This window comes from Equus przewalskii, chromosome 11 (genome assembly GCF_037783145.1).
Source record: "Equus przewalskii isolate Varuska chromosome 11, EquPr2, whole genome shotgun sequence".
NCBI lineage: Eukaryota > Metazoa > Chordata > Mammalia > Perissodactyla > Equidae > Equus > Equus przewalskii.
The window spans coordinates 28,390,042-28,404,061 of record NC_091841.1 but is presented as its reverse complement, the minus strand read 5'-3'; the positions used below and the strand labels follow the sequence as shown (position 1 = coordinate 28,404,061).

Here is a 14,020-nt window from a genome sequence, read left to right as displayed (position 1 = left end):
ACAGAAAGTTATTCCAGAAGCAGTGATTCTCCATATCGTAAGACCGTATCAGGAGCCAGCACGGCAGAGCCCACAGGCCCGCTGCAGCCCCCGAGTTAAGAAGAGTTTTTATATTTTAGTAGTGGTTGGAAAAAAGTCAAAGAATAATAAGATAATAAACTTCGGGACACATTAAAAGCTTATAAAAGTCAAATTTTAGTGTCAACAAGTCACGTTTGGTTAACTGATTATTCATTAAATTTCCAACAGAGCCACCCCCACTCATTTGTATGTTGATTTTGGTTGCTTGGCGATAGAAACGACAACAGCAGAGTTGAGCACTTGCAACAGAAACCACATGGTCCTCAAAACCTAAAATCTTTGCTGTGGGCCCTCTCCAGAAAAGCTTACCAACTCTCAGTCTGTATGAACACTGGCAGAACACTGTGAGTCATAATGTTTAAAGTTTTTGGGTTTTTTTAAGATTGACACCTGAGCTAACAACTGCTACCAATCTCCTTTTTTTGTTCCTGCTTTTTCTCCCCAAAGCCCCCCAGTACATAAGTTGTATATTGTAGCTGTGGGTCCTTCTAGTTGTGGCATTTGGGATGCCGCCTCAGCATGGCATGACGAGCGGTGCCATGTCCACGCCCAGGATTCGAACCGGTGAAACCCTGGGCCGCCAAAGCAAAACGCGAGAAGTTAACCACTCAGCCATGGGGCCAGCCCCAACACAATGTTTAAAGTTTTAATGTGACCAACACGTTTGCTTTTTGGTGGTTAATTTATGTAATCCAAGTTGGATTGACAGCCACACTATCCTCAGAGAATAATGAATATCTAAACTCTAAATACAATTTCCTTTTAGTTGGAAAACATTGATAGTCGTATCCAGACTAGGAACATTGGATTTCCTTAGTGAATTGTAACTCAATTTGTCCCTAATGCTTTTTGCCAAATAGCCCATCTTTGTCTGATGTGCCTGTGGTTATACTAGCTTTCTGCTAGTTAGTTTTCTCTTAGTGAATCTTTTTTCCAAGCCATCGCTTTCAGCTTTTCAGTCATAGTTATGTTTTGAGTGTGTCTCTTAGATCCTGCACTCAGCCGTGGGGAAGAGCCTGATAGCTGCCCTTTGGTACCGCTCTCTGCCCTTACGGTAGAAGAACCTCTGGTAACTAGCTGGGCACATGGCCACCCAAAATAAAGACCGCATTTCCCAGCATCCTTTGCAGCTAGGTGTACCAGGTAAGGAGCCTTTCTTCTCTATTCCTGCCCCTGTCCTGCCACCTGGAAAACAAACTAACATGCACACACCCTAGGAATGGCAGAGCAGCCAGCAGAAGGAGCCTGGGGCCCTCAAGACCTCACAGCTGGATTTCACCTGAGACTTCTGTGGGGGACATAAACTTCGCTCTAGTTTAAAGCATTGTTATTTTGGGTCCCTGTCACTCCCGGGGAGCCCAGTCTAATATTGATACTTTCTTCTTGGACTGAGACTCTCTGACTTTTAACTGAAAAACTTAATCTGCTTATATTTATTGTAATTTTTGACTTTTTTAAGCATTATTTCTACCTTCTGTTTTAATGTTTTCTATGTTCTTTTTCTTTGCTTTCTTTTCCCTCTTTCCCAGCCTTCTATTGGTTTAATCAGTAATTCTTCACTTCCTCTTTTTCATCCTCTGTTGATTTGACTGTTGAATGGAACATTCTACCTCTGTTTCTGTTATGTTAATGGTTACCCTGAAATCGTCAACAAAGTCTAAAGTTAATCAATAAATCTATTCTTCTCTAGGAAAAAAAAGAAAACCATGTCAGCATGTCTAAGGCACCCCCTCCCATTTTCCTTTTTTTTTGTCTATTATTTTAGTCCCTCCTTGTTTTTAAATTCCCCCAAATTAATATTTTTACAGTTAACACTTCTTTAGATCTACCAATATATTTACTGATTTTTTTCCCTGACTGTTATTTCGTATGTATTCTGCCTTCATTCTGGATTGAATTTCCTTCTTCCTGAAGCCCTCCCTTCAACAAGAGTATGTGGGTGGAAAACCCTTTCAGCCTTTGTTTGTCGGAAAAGTTTATGGGGCCACCCGGTGGCACAGCAGTTAAGTGTGCATGTTCTGCTTCCGCAGCTCGGGGTTCACTGGTTCGAATCCCAGGTGCGGACATGGCACCGCTTGGCAAGCCATGCTGTGGTAGGCATCCCACATATAAAGTAGAGGAAGATGGGCATGGATGTTAGCTCAGGGCCAGTCTTCCTCAGAAGAAAAGAGGATTGGCAGCAGTTAGCTCAGGCCTAATCTGCCTCAAAAAAAAAAAAAAAACAAGGGCCAGCCCTGTGGCCAAGTGGTTAAGTTCACGCGCTCTGCTGCGGTGGCCCAGGGTTTCGCCAGTTCGGATCCTGGGCGCGGACATGGCACCACTCATCAGGCCATGCTGAGGCGGCGTCCCACATGCCACAACTAGAAGGACCTGCAACTAAGATATACAACTATGTACTCGGGGGATTTGGGGAGATAAAGCAGGGGAAAAAAAAGAAAAAAGTTTACATTTCACCTTCATTCTTGAATAACAATTGAGCTAGGTATAGGCTTCTTGGCTGGCAATCATTTTTCCTCTGCACAGTGAACAATTTATTCCATTATCTTCTGGCAGCTGTTGTGGCGGTGAAAAGTCTTTGGAGAGTCTGATTCCTGTTCCTCGGTAAGTAATCTGAGTTTTCTCTCCAGTTCTTTATGAGATTTTCCTTTTGTATTCTGCGGTTTCACTGGGAAGCATCTAGATAATATATGTATTTTTGTTTATCCTTCCCTGGCTCCAGGGTGCTCCTGGGCATCTGTCTTTGTGGAAGTCTTTATGGAAGATTTTCAGCCATCATCTCTTTGAATATTGCCTCATGCCCATTCTCTGTACTTTCTCCTTCTGAGACTCCTAATGACAAATGTTAACCATCCTTTAATATTTTCCATCTTTTTATCCCTCAGGGCTAGCTTATGAGTGATTTCTCAGAGAAGCCTTCCAGTTCATTAAGCTCTTAAATTATGTTCATCTGCTTTTTAACTTATCCACTGATTTTTTAAATTCCAATGGCTATATCCTTAATTTCTAGAAGGTCCATTGGGCTACTTTTTTTTTTTTAAGATTTTATTTTTTTCCTTTTTCTCCCCAAAGCCCCCCGGTACAAAGTTGTATATTCTTAGTTGTGGGTCCCTCTAGTTGTGGCATGTGGGACGCCACCTCAACGTGGCTTGATGAGCTGTACCATGTCCGCACCCAGGATTCGAACCGACGAAACACTGGGCCGCCTGCAGCGGAACGCGCGAACTTAAGCACTCGGCCACGGGGCCAGCCCCTGGGCTACTGTTTTTCAAATCTTCCTTTTCTCTTCTCATATTATCCTGTAACCGCATCTTGATCTCTCTTCCTTCTTTTATCTTTATTTTTTTCCATTGACTTTGTGGTCTCTTCTGGACTGTTCTATCATTGACACACTTGGGTGCTGAGTCTGTTTGTCACATCTGCCTCGTCTCATTTGTAATTTCATCTTCAGAAGTGACAGGGTGGTTGTTTTTTTCATTTTGAGCCTCCTGGGCCCTGGGTGGAGAGAGTGCCCTTCTCAGCGGTTTTTCCTATTTCTTCAGCTTTTCGGACCGTAGTGACAGACCGCGCTCCTGCTCGAGGTGCAGCCCCGAGTTTCACGTTCTCCAGGGAAGCTTTTCCTGCTCGAGGCCTTGAACCCCTGTACCCTTGCCACTTCCTCAGCCTGCTAGGTCGAGGCATAGTTTGGTCCCTTCTCAAGAACAGGGTCGCCCTCTGAGACCCTGGAATGGACTCAGGGTCACGTCTTGCTCCCCAGCCTCTTGCAGGTCCCTCGTCACCCCTGAGTGTCACAGCCCAGGCTCCCGAACCTCTCTCCAAGTCTGAAGCCCCCATGGTGTCTTTCCCTCCCACCTCCTAGCTTTACTACCTGGGGTCATCCCTTTCTTTCTTTGAAGTTCACCCTGTTTGGTTTTTTTTTTTAAACACTTCTACAAATAAGTAGTGGGAAGCATCCAGCCGCCCCCTCTATTCACCATGTTACCAGAATTCCCTCCCAGCACTGCCACGTCTTTGAATGCTGCCAGTGCCAGGGAGCTCCCTACCTCCCAAGGGGCTGGAGAGATCCAAATCTTGCTCACACCGGGGAATGATGGGCACTTGAGGGCAGGTTTCCTCCAGGCAGCTCCCGTGGGAGGGACACGAGGACGAGGGTGAGTCGGTGACATCACAAGCCAACTTTGCAGCCAGGTGTCGTCAGGGGCAGAAGAAGCCTGGGGGCTGCTGGGTCTCTTCCATCTCGGGCCTCGTGGGGAGGGTGTGCAGCATGAACCCTGCTGGCTTCTGGGGCCAGAGGGGTGACGCAGTCTCCTCTCCTGGAGCCTCAGTGGGTGGAAAGCATCATCACAAACTCTGTAGGAGAGAAGGGGTGGGGCTCGGGCTGGTCCAGCTCAGGGATCCCAGGAGGCGCTGGGCTCAGCCTGGGAGCTGGAGGGGTAGGGGTTGTCCGGAAGGGAGACTCACCGTCAAAGTCTACAGTGCCGTCCCCATTGAGGTCCACATCTCGGAGCATCTCGTCCAGCTCAGGACCCAGCAGCGGTTCCCCCAGCAGAGCCGGTGCCGCCTGTCGCAGCTCCGCCATAGTGATTCGTCCATCCCTGTCCTTGTCAAACTAGGATCCCAGCAGGGCTCAGCCCCTCCCACCCAAAGCTGCCTCTGCCTGCACCCGTCTCCACCTTGCCACGTCCTGTGCCTGGATGCCCCCATTTTCACCCATCCAAGCTCCCTCCTCCTCCCAGGCTGAGACAGGGGGCCCTCTCTCTAAGAAGTCTCCCTTGGGGGATCCCCTAGCTGGAGGTGAGCCAAACCCTTTCTGACCCCTCCCTGATCCCAGTGCCACCACCTGCAGGGCTCTGGGCCTCCAGAGGCTGAGGCCACCAGCTTCCCCTGGCCTGGGGGGGAGGCTAGCAAGGATGCCATCCAGCCACCCACCACCCGCCTCGACCACGCTCCACACCTCTCGGAAGGCGATGCGCAGCTCCCGCACCCCCAACATGTGTGCCGTCTCCTCCCTCAGCTTTGGGCCCATCATTTCCACAAACTCCTCGAAGTCCACACGGCCACCCACTGCGGACCCAGGCAGAGCGTCACAATGGTGAGGGCTGGGGCCCAAGGAGGGACGTCACGAGGGCCAGCCCCTCCCCAGCTCTGCTTCCAGGAAGGAACACGGGTGTCCATGCCCTGCGGGGTGTAGGCAGCTGGAGCCCTGCTTTCTGCTGGGGGGTGAAGAGCTTGGGTGCACTCAGTGAAGTACGCAAGTGTGGGGGAAAGAGACCAGGCTCTGGAACCAGACAGCCCCGGCTTCAAACCCTGGCTCTGCCGCTGATTGTGTGTGGCCTTGGGTGACTTATGAAACCTCCGTCCTCATCCTGGGACGGGGATGGCAGAAGCTACTCTGTGGGCTGCTGTTGGGGTTGGAGCTCATGGCTGTAAAGTGCTGGAACCCCGTAGGCGGCAATAAATGCCCCTTAAGCAGACCCATGTGGTCCCTTGGTTCTAAGACGGCATCCATTAAAAAAAGCTCTGATGGTCAATTAACAGCTTTGGGGGAAAGAAAAGAAGGATGACACTAAATGTTCACATCGGTTGTAAATCACATCCCATTTGGGAAACTGTAAAGTAAAAAATAATGCAGGTGTTCTGGAAGGAAGGGAATCTGATATGGGTCTGAGGACAAATGAGCTAATGATAATCACACAAGTGCCGCCCATCCGACATTTAATCGCAAGGACCGGCCAGAGTTCTGTCACACTAGGCCTCAGAGAACCTCAGAAGGCTCTTCTCAGGAGCCTGGCGGGGGGTGGGGGGGGGGTGGGGGGGGTGTCTGAGAGAAAGAGAGAGAGAGGGGTGGCTAGTACCAGCAGGGAACTGTTTTTTTTAAAGCTTGGCCCTGAGCTAACATCTGTTGCCAATCTTCCTTTTTTTTTCCTCTCCCCAAAGCCCCCCGGCGTATAGTTGTATATTCTAGTTGCAGATCCTTCTGGTTGTGGCACATGGGACGCCTCCTCAGCATGGCCTGATGAGCAGTGCCCTGTCTACACACAGGATCTGAACCGGTTAAACCTTGGGCCACCGAAGCGGAGCACGTGAACTCAACCACTGGGCCACGGGGCGATCCCAGAGCAGGGTCGGGGGGGGGGGGGGGGGGTGGGAGGGGTGATATGCCCCGAGGGCCTCTCTTGGATCACCAGGTGACTTCCTCCATCCCTGGTGTCCCTGCATCCGACAGGGCCAACATCCAACTGTCAAACTGCCCTGGAATCTGCCCCTCGCCCACTTCCGCCATCACCCCTGGGACACTCCCAGAGCCACCTCCCACCACCGCCTCGTGATCCCCCTGAACCATGAGGCTTGGAGAGAACCAGGGCTACCCAGCCTCCAGGAAAAGCCAGGCAGCTCGGGCCCTACCCCACCCTGGCCAGTGGGTTCAGGCACTGACTTCGCATCTTGACATGCTGCGAGACCTCGATGAGCTCCATCTCAGTGGGCATGTAGCCCAGTGTCCGCATGCAGGCGCCCAGCTCCCGGTAGCCGATGTAGCCATCGCGGTCGGTGTCAAACTCCTCAAAGGCAGCTTGAAGTTCTGCCGGGGAGGAGGGTCAGGCCCAGGGAGCCAGGCTCAGGGACACCTCCCACCCCGCCACCAGCAAAGGCCACTCACCATCCAGCTCCTCGGGGCCCAGCTCGCGGTCCTGTAGGGGTATAGTCCAGCATGTCCCCCAAGCCAGCCAGGGCTTGGGCCAGCCCAAGACCCATCTTTCCCCAAACTGCTGAAACCCAGCCCCCACAGCCCAGGATCCCTGAGTCTGAAGCAGAAGCGACAGGGGCCCTCAGTACTAGGGGCAGGGTGGGCTGAGCCTGAGGACATGAGTCCCCACCCCGACCCTCAGACTCCCAACCCTGCCCAGGCCCCACCTGACCTTCCCGAAGACACGGTTGAGCAGGGGCCCGTATGTCCTCTGAGCAGCATCATGCTGGGGGTCAGAACGATGCCGGTGGGACTGGCGACGAGAGGCTGACCCAGGGGCTGCAGGGGTTGGCCCCTCCTGCCCTTCTCCGGTCCTAGAGGGATTCTTGCTGCTCCCAGGGGCCTCAGGGCCCTGGATGGGGGTCTGCTCCCCAGAGCTGCCCTTCCGGGACCCTCGAAGCCCCCTCTTGCTCTTCCTCCTGGTCAAAGGGTGCCCCTCAGCCCCATTCGTGGGAGCCATGGCCCCCTCAAGGGGCTTCTGAGGGCCGGGGGCCAGGTCTGGGCCATGCTGCCCCTTTGCCTGCTCTGTGGCCATGTGGAGATGGGCGACAGGGCTCAGAGATGCAGCACCACGGAGCACCCTTGGCTCTTGGAACCCATAAAGCTGCTTATGCACCCGCACCCTGGGAGCTGCTGGCCTGGGATCGGGCCCTGAGGGGGATTAGGGTAAGTGAGGCAGGCAGCCCAGGCCCTAATCCTGGCCCTCAGCTCAGGGCTGGCCAGGACAGAGCCAGATGGGTCAAGAGAACTGTCCTCAGCAACAAGGGGTGCCAAGACATGGTAGCTGCACGAGCTTAGACTCCAGCTTTGCCACCTCGGAGCTGGGAGACCCAGCAAATTCACCTCTCTGAGCCTCCGTGCCTCATCTGTAGAATGGGAGCAATATTGCCGAAGAGTCGAGACTTCAGCCGGGTTGTGTGACACGGGCAGGACTTAGCTGAGAGAGGACACGGGAAGGCATCGCAGGCAGGAGGGAGAGGGTAGGCAAAGGCTGGAAGGTGGGAGAGCATAGGACAAGCTGCCCACTGCAGTCCCCTCATGGGTGACATCCTGGCTGGAGCAGAGGGTATATGAAATTGAGGAAGAGAGGCCAGATCACCGAGGCCTTGAATGCCGGATTGAGGGTCATGGAGGTGATGTCAGAGGAGGTGGACCCCAGGGGGGACACAGGGCCTGCCCTGAGCTGGAGAGGCCCAGGGTGAGGGGGCTTCAGCCATCTGACCTTGCCCAGGGTTGGGGGAACTGGCCGGTCAGTTGGTCCTACTGGGCCAGGGTTAGGGTTTCCCGGCGAGCAGCCCCATGAATGATTGATGCCCTTTGAGCTTGGGTTTCATGCCGGCCGCCTTAGCGCCGCCGGGCACCATGCAGCAGGCCCTGGTGTGGGGCCATGCGGACGACTGGACCACTGGGCACACAGGCACGCCCAGCTCCTCCCCGCCAGCAGCCTGCGCCTCACAGGTAAGCCAGGCCTCACCGGTGGGGGTCGGGGGAGCCCAGGGCTCTGATGCAGTAGCAGCTGAAGCTTGCAGAGTGGCGTCTGCCTGAGGAAGGGCCCTGGGGGTGGAGAGGCCATGGGGCTAAAGGCCACAGGCAGGATCCAGTCTTTCTGGGGCATCTGCTTCTTCCCCGACTCTGTGCGGCCACCAGGGCCTTGTCCATCCTCAGAGGGAGACTCCCTAGGCTAGCGAGCGAGGGGCGTGGGGGCAGCAGGCCTTGGGTGCCGGCCACCCTCCTCCTCATCAAGCTGTTGCGCCCCCCTCCTGTTTAATTGCTCCAGGAAACAAACGGGGGCCACCTTCTGCCTGAGCTGGGAGAAGAGAGAGAGGGTCCCAGGTGAGGCAGAGGGTGATAAAGAGGCTCAAGCTGCTCCCAGGACAGCCCTCCTGGCTGCGGGCTGCCCCGCCTGAGCCTCAGGCCTCCCAGAGCTCACTGAGTTGCTCTCGCTGGGAGGAGGGGCCTCCTCTGCCCCAGGCTCCCTTCCGATCTCGGATTCCTCCGGGCCGGTGGGACCCTGAGCCCTCCCCGCGTGGACTCTTAAACACTCGAACCCCAGGATACCAGACAAAAAGGAGCTTGTGGTGATCTGACCAAATGGTTTTCAAACTGTGCTCCCTGGAGCTCTAGGAGCGCCCTCCCCTCCTTTAATCTGAGCACCCACTTTGAGTTCATATAGGAATTCCACTGTAGTATTTCATTTAAAGAAAATATTCACCAGCTTAAAAAATATGTTTGAAAGCCTCTGGCCAGTGGCGCTGCAAAGTTAGCACGTTCTGCTTCTCAGCAGCCCGGGGTGCGCCGGTTGGAATCCCGGATGTGGACATGGCACCACTTGGCAAAAGCCATGCTGTGGTGGGCGTCCCACATATAAAGTAGACGAAGATGGGCACGGATGTCAGCTCAGGGCCAGTCTTCCTCAGCAAAAAGAAGAGGATTGGCAGTCGTTAGCTCAGGGCTAATCTTCCTCAAAAAAAAAAAAAAAAAGAAAGAAAGCAAGCCTCTGGTCTAGTCCACTAGACACACACAGGGATTCCGTGGGGCAGAATGGTTAGGTCTGCGTTGGGGTCCTGGGGCCGCCCATCCTACCTCTGACCTTGGGCAAGTACCCTGGTCCTCTGAACCTTCCGCTCCTCAGCTGTAAAAGGGGTTGTATGAGGCCTAGGTGGGGTCGTCTATTTAAAGTCCCTAGCATAGAATATCTACCCAAAAAGTGATGACAATGGCCCAGAAAGGGATCACGACTCGCCTGGAGATGCACAAGACCCTCTCTCTCACGCTCAATCATTCATGCCTTCATTGCTTCACCAGGCGCCCTCTCTGTGTCCAGAGGTACACTAGGGACCTCAGATGGACGCTGCTATAGAAGCCAACCTGGGTGCTGCTGGCCTCAGGCCCCGCACGGAGCTGGACGACGAGGACTACTACCCCCAGGGCGGCTGGGACACAGTCTTCCTGGTGGCCCTGCTGCTCCTGGGGCTGCCAGCCAATGGGCTCATGGCGTGGCTGGCCGGCTCACAGGCCCGGCAAGGAGCAGGCACACGCCTCGCTCTGCTCCTGCTCAGCCTGGCCCTCTCTGACTTTTTGTTCCTGGCAGCAGCAGCCTTCCAGATCCTGGAGATCCAGCACGGAGGGCACTGGCCACTGGGGACAGCTGCCTGCCGCTTCTACTACTTTCTATGGGGTGTGTCCCACTCCTCTGGCCTCTTCCTGCTGGCAACCCTCAGCCTGGACCGCTGCCTGCTGGCGCTGTGTCCACGCTGGTACCCTGCGCATCGCCCGGCCCGCCTGCCCCTCTGGGTCTGCGCCGGGGTCTGGGTGCTGGCCACACTCTTCAGTGTGCCCTGGCTGGTCTTCCCCGAGGCCGCCGTCTGGTGGTACGACCTGGTCATCTGCCTGGACTTCTGGGATAGTGAGGAGCTGCCGCTGCGGATGTTCGAGATCCTGGGGGGCTTCCTGCCTTTCTTCCTGCTGCTCGTCTGCCACGTGCTCACCCAGGCAGCTGCCTGCAGGACCTGCTGCCACCATCAGCCTAGGCCCACAGCCTGCCGTGGCTTTGCCCGTGTGGCCAAGACCATATTGTCAGCCTATGTGGTCCTGCGGCTGCCCTACCAGCTGGCGCAGCTGCTGTACCTGGCCTTCCTGTGGGACATCTACCCCGGCTACCTGCTCTGGGAGGCCCTGGTCTACTCCGACTACTTAATCCTGCTCAACAGCTGCCTCAGTCCCTTCCTCTGCCTCCTGGCCAGTGCCGACCTCCGGGCCCTGCTGCACTCAATGCTCTCCTCCTTCGCAGCAGCTCTCTGCGAGGAACGGCCAGGCAGCTTCATGCCAGCCGAGCCACAGGCCCAAGTGGACCCTGGGGGTCAGACTCTGCCAGGGCCAACAGCTGAGGCCCAGCCACAGATGAACCCTACAGCCCAGCCACAGGTGAATCCCATGGCCCAGCCACAGGCGAATCCCACAGCCCAGCCACAGGCGAATCCCATGGCCCAGCCACAGCAGAATCCCACAGCCCAGCCACAGGAGAATCCCACAGCCCAGCCACAGGAGAATCCCACAGCCCAGCCACAGGAGAATCCCACAGCCCAGCCACAGGTGAACCCTATGGCCCAGCCACAGTTGGATTCTGTGGTCCAGCCACAGGCAGATCCCACAGCCCAGCTGCAGTCAGAGTCTGTGGTCCAGTCTCAGCTGGACTCCATGGCTCAGCCACAGGCAAGCCCTGAGGCCCGGACCCCCGGAACTGCTGCCAGCTCAGTTTCCAGCCCCTGTGATGAAGCCTCCTCTGTCCCATCCACAGATGCCCCACCAGAGGCCCCTGAGGACCTGACCACGCCCGCTGCCTCCACAGGAGAAAGTCCTGGTAGTGACCCCCAAGAGGACGACCCCAGTGCAGGCCCCACGTGAGCGTCTAGGAGAGCCCGGGCCCACCAGGGCAGAGGAAGAGCCAGAGGGAGACGGAGGAAGCAGCAGTCAGGGAGGAGGGGAGCCGTGGAGGAAATCACTGTGGAAAACCCCACCAAGGCCCCGAGGCCTGGCAGGAGGACTCAGGGGAAGTGAAAATGAAGCGGCCAAAAGTCCCAGATGGTTTGTTGTGAGCGTCACGTCCCTGCCCAGGTCCGACCAAGCTCTTCCATGCTTGCCCCCACCACAGTGGCTCAACAGCCCCCTGAGTTGTCACAGCTGATGGTGTCCTGCTGGGCCCTGCCCCCAACACCCCCAGACCCCACCAATGATTTCCTCCTTTGCCTCCATCCTGCAGGAGAAGACTGCAGGGGGGATGTCTCCAGGCTTGATCTGATCTCCCTTTGATCCTTCCCTCTCTCCCCTCCCCCGCCCCATCCTCTAACCTGGGCACGAGGAGGAGGACAAAGGAGGAAGACCCGGCAGAGAAGGGAGGCATTCAGGAGCCGGCAGGAGCCGGCAGGAGCCCCGGGGCCCTAGGAGCCCACAAGCTGGGCAGGCATGGCCAAGTCCTCTCCACCAGCTGCCCGCCTCCAGCAGGCTGCGAGGCCGGGCAGGACTTCTCCCAGCAAGCTGCGGGAGCACAGGCGAGAGCTACGAAGCCTGGATTCAAATCCGGCTCCAGGGGACTCTGGACAAGCGGCTTCACCCTCTAAGCTCCTGTTCCATCCGCCATCGTGAGGATTCAAGGAGAAAGTGTGTGAGGTGCCCAGCCAGAGCCTGGCACACAGTCGGGGCTCAGGGAACAGATGCTCTTCCCTCACTGGCACCCAGGGATGCCCCTCTAGGGGCTGGGGATGGATAGGAGGAGGCACCTATCGCAGCATCTGGGAGCCTGTGAGCTTCGGGGCAGATCAGCGGTGCCCATGACCAGTTCCGGCCTGTAGACATCCAGGTGGCCCAAGATCATGGGGCCACCTCTGTGCCTTGGGCAGCTTCAGGGGACTCTAGGTTCTGCTCCATTTAAGGGTTCAACTAGTGTTCACCTGCCCCCCACTGCCCACCATGTTGGGGCCCAGATAGAGTGTGCTGGTCCGCCCTCCGTCTGAGCTCCTTCTATGCGCTCAGCCCAGGGGCAGGGATGGGAATGTGTCCAAGCAGAGAGCTCTGGAGACCAGTGGCACCAGAAAAGGCACAGGCCCCCAGGAGGTCACCCAGCGTCTCTTCCCTCTCAAGCTGCAGACGCTGCAAGAAATACTAGGAAGTGCTGAAGGTCTATTTTCCAATCCCCACCCCACTTCCCTTTTATACCCATCACTCTCTTGGGACACCCATCCCACCCAGCTTTCTCTCAGCCCCCAGCGTTCCCAAATCATGAAGCTTTTCCCCTTGTCACCCCCTCCCCCATCCTTTCCCATTAGCTCAGCCTATGACCTTTAGCAGCTGAGAGACGCCCTTACCAGGAGGTGTAAATGGCGATGACATTTTCTGCGTCAGCCTTCCCTGGAGTGCTTGCATTTTAAAAGGGCAGCAGGCTGTGCAGGCAGATCTGGGTTCTGGTTTCTCACTCTCTCTTCACCTCGGTTTTCTCCTCTGTAAAATGGGGTGATAACATCCCCCGGCAAGGTTGGCTGCTGTTCTCATTAACTGAGCCCGGGGACGGAGCCCTGCTGGGGGAGGGTGGTGAGACCAGCATGTCCGGGTGATGGAATTGTGGGCACTGAGGCCGGTTGGAGAGAGAAATCTGGACAGGCACAAATTTGTTGAGTTCATTCATTCAGCAAATATTTATCGAGCACGTGCTGGCACCTTTCCAGCCAGCCTTCCATTTTGGAGACACACGGGTGGGGTTAAGGGCATGGCCTCTGGTGCCCCTAAGGGTTCCTCTGAATCCTGGCTCCACCCCTCACCAGCTGTGTGACCTTCAACAAGGCTCTTGGCCTCTTTGGGCCTCAGTTTCCTCATCTGTAAAATGGGAATCATAACATGGCTCCCATTTCCTAGGAGCGTTAATCCCTGTGAAGTGCTTCGATCCTTGCCTGGCACAGAGCAAGTGCTTAATAATTGATAGCCATTAGTTTGATTATACCAGTGGGCACCCAGGCCTCAGTCAGGCCTGGGACCAGCACTGACCCACGGGCCACAGCCCCCCGTGACAGCATCCTGTCCACCAGGCATTCTTCCCTCCGCCACACTGCCTCCTGCTCCACAGAAACGCTTTCACACTCCCTGTTGGAGAGCACATTCCCTGAGGGCAGGGTCTGGACTGATGCCCCCTTGGGGAGCTCAGGACTGTCCCTCTCCCTTCTCCCAGGTAGGGGTCCCAAAGCTTCGTCAACAGGGCAAGCAGATCCTGGACTGAGACCTGAGTGCCAGGCACCTGCCTTCAACTCTGGTCTACACTCCCAACCCCGCCTCTTGGAAAATGGGCCAGCCCCACCTCCAAGGTGCCCGAGGGGAGTCCCACCCATATTAGGTAATCTCTATCCAGGAGAAAGAGCGGCACCAGGAAGGGTTTTGTGGGATCAGGAGGAGTCCTCCTGGTGGCCCGCAGAGGAGGGTTTCGTGTTGGAGGAAACATGCACACCCAAGGCCAGAGGGGATGAGGGAAGGGCTCATCCCCGCACTCCACAGCCCCTCCACCTCACCCCAAACCCCCCGCCCCCATGGGGCTGGGCTCCTGTTGCCCTCTGGGGGACCGACCCTTCTCCAGGTGAGAGACACCCCTCCCTCTCCCTCGCAGGGACCAGACGTGGATTCTGAGAGTTGTGAATATGAACATTTTTCAAGTCTCCA

The 14,020-nt window shown here is 55.8% G+C and overlaps 2 protein-coding genes and 1 long non-coding RNA gene across 4 annotated transcripts; 2 read left to right on the top strand and 1 right to left on the bottom strand.

Annotated features, from left to right (window-relative positions):
- The first annotated feature begins 307 nt into the window (after positions 1-307).
- LOC139074524 (uncharacterized) lies at positions 308-5,062 on the top strand. The gene is made up of 3 exons (XR_011524205.1): positions 308-425; positions 2,635-2,682; positions 4,925-5,062. It is a non-coding gene; the product is annotated as an uncharacterized lncRNA (long non-coding RNA).
- On the bottom strand, positions 3,426-7,358 carry CABP4 (calcium binding protein 4). 2 transcript variants are annotated; one of them, XM_008533836.2, is made up of 6 exons: positions 6,996-7,358; positions 6,737-6,767; positions 6,515-6,658; positions 5,033-5,142; positions 4,540-4,687; positions 3,426-4,428 (listed from the first exon to the last, which is right to left on the bottom strand). In XM_008533836.2, the coding sequence occupies exons 1-6, from the start codon at positions 7,356-7,358 to the stop codon at positions 4,400-4,402; spliced, it is 825 nt and encodes a 274-aa protein (XP_008532058.1). In that variant the 3' UTR covers positions 3,426-4,399. The 2 variants fall into 2 exon arrangements, with proteins under 2 accessions (XP_008532058.1, XP_008532049.1); XM_008533827.2 differs by lacking the exon at positions 3,426-4,428 and having other exon boundaries at positions 4,568-5,142.
- A 133-nt stretch (positions 7,359-7,491) lies between these two features.
- Positions 7,492-14,020, top strand: GPR152 (G protein-coupled receptor 152). The gene is made up of 2 exons (XM_070565611.1): positions 7,492-8,281; positions 9,629-14,020. Exon 2 carries the CDS (start codon positions 9,668-9,670, stop codon positions 11,225-11,227), a length of 1,560 nt encoding a protein of 519 aa, XP_070421712.1. The 5' UTR covers positions 7,492-8,281; positions 9,629-9,667; the 3' UTR covers positions 11,228-14,020.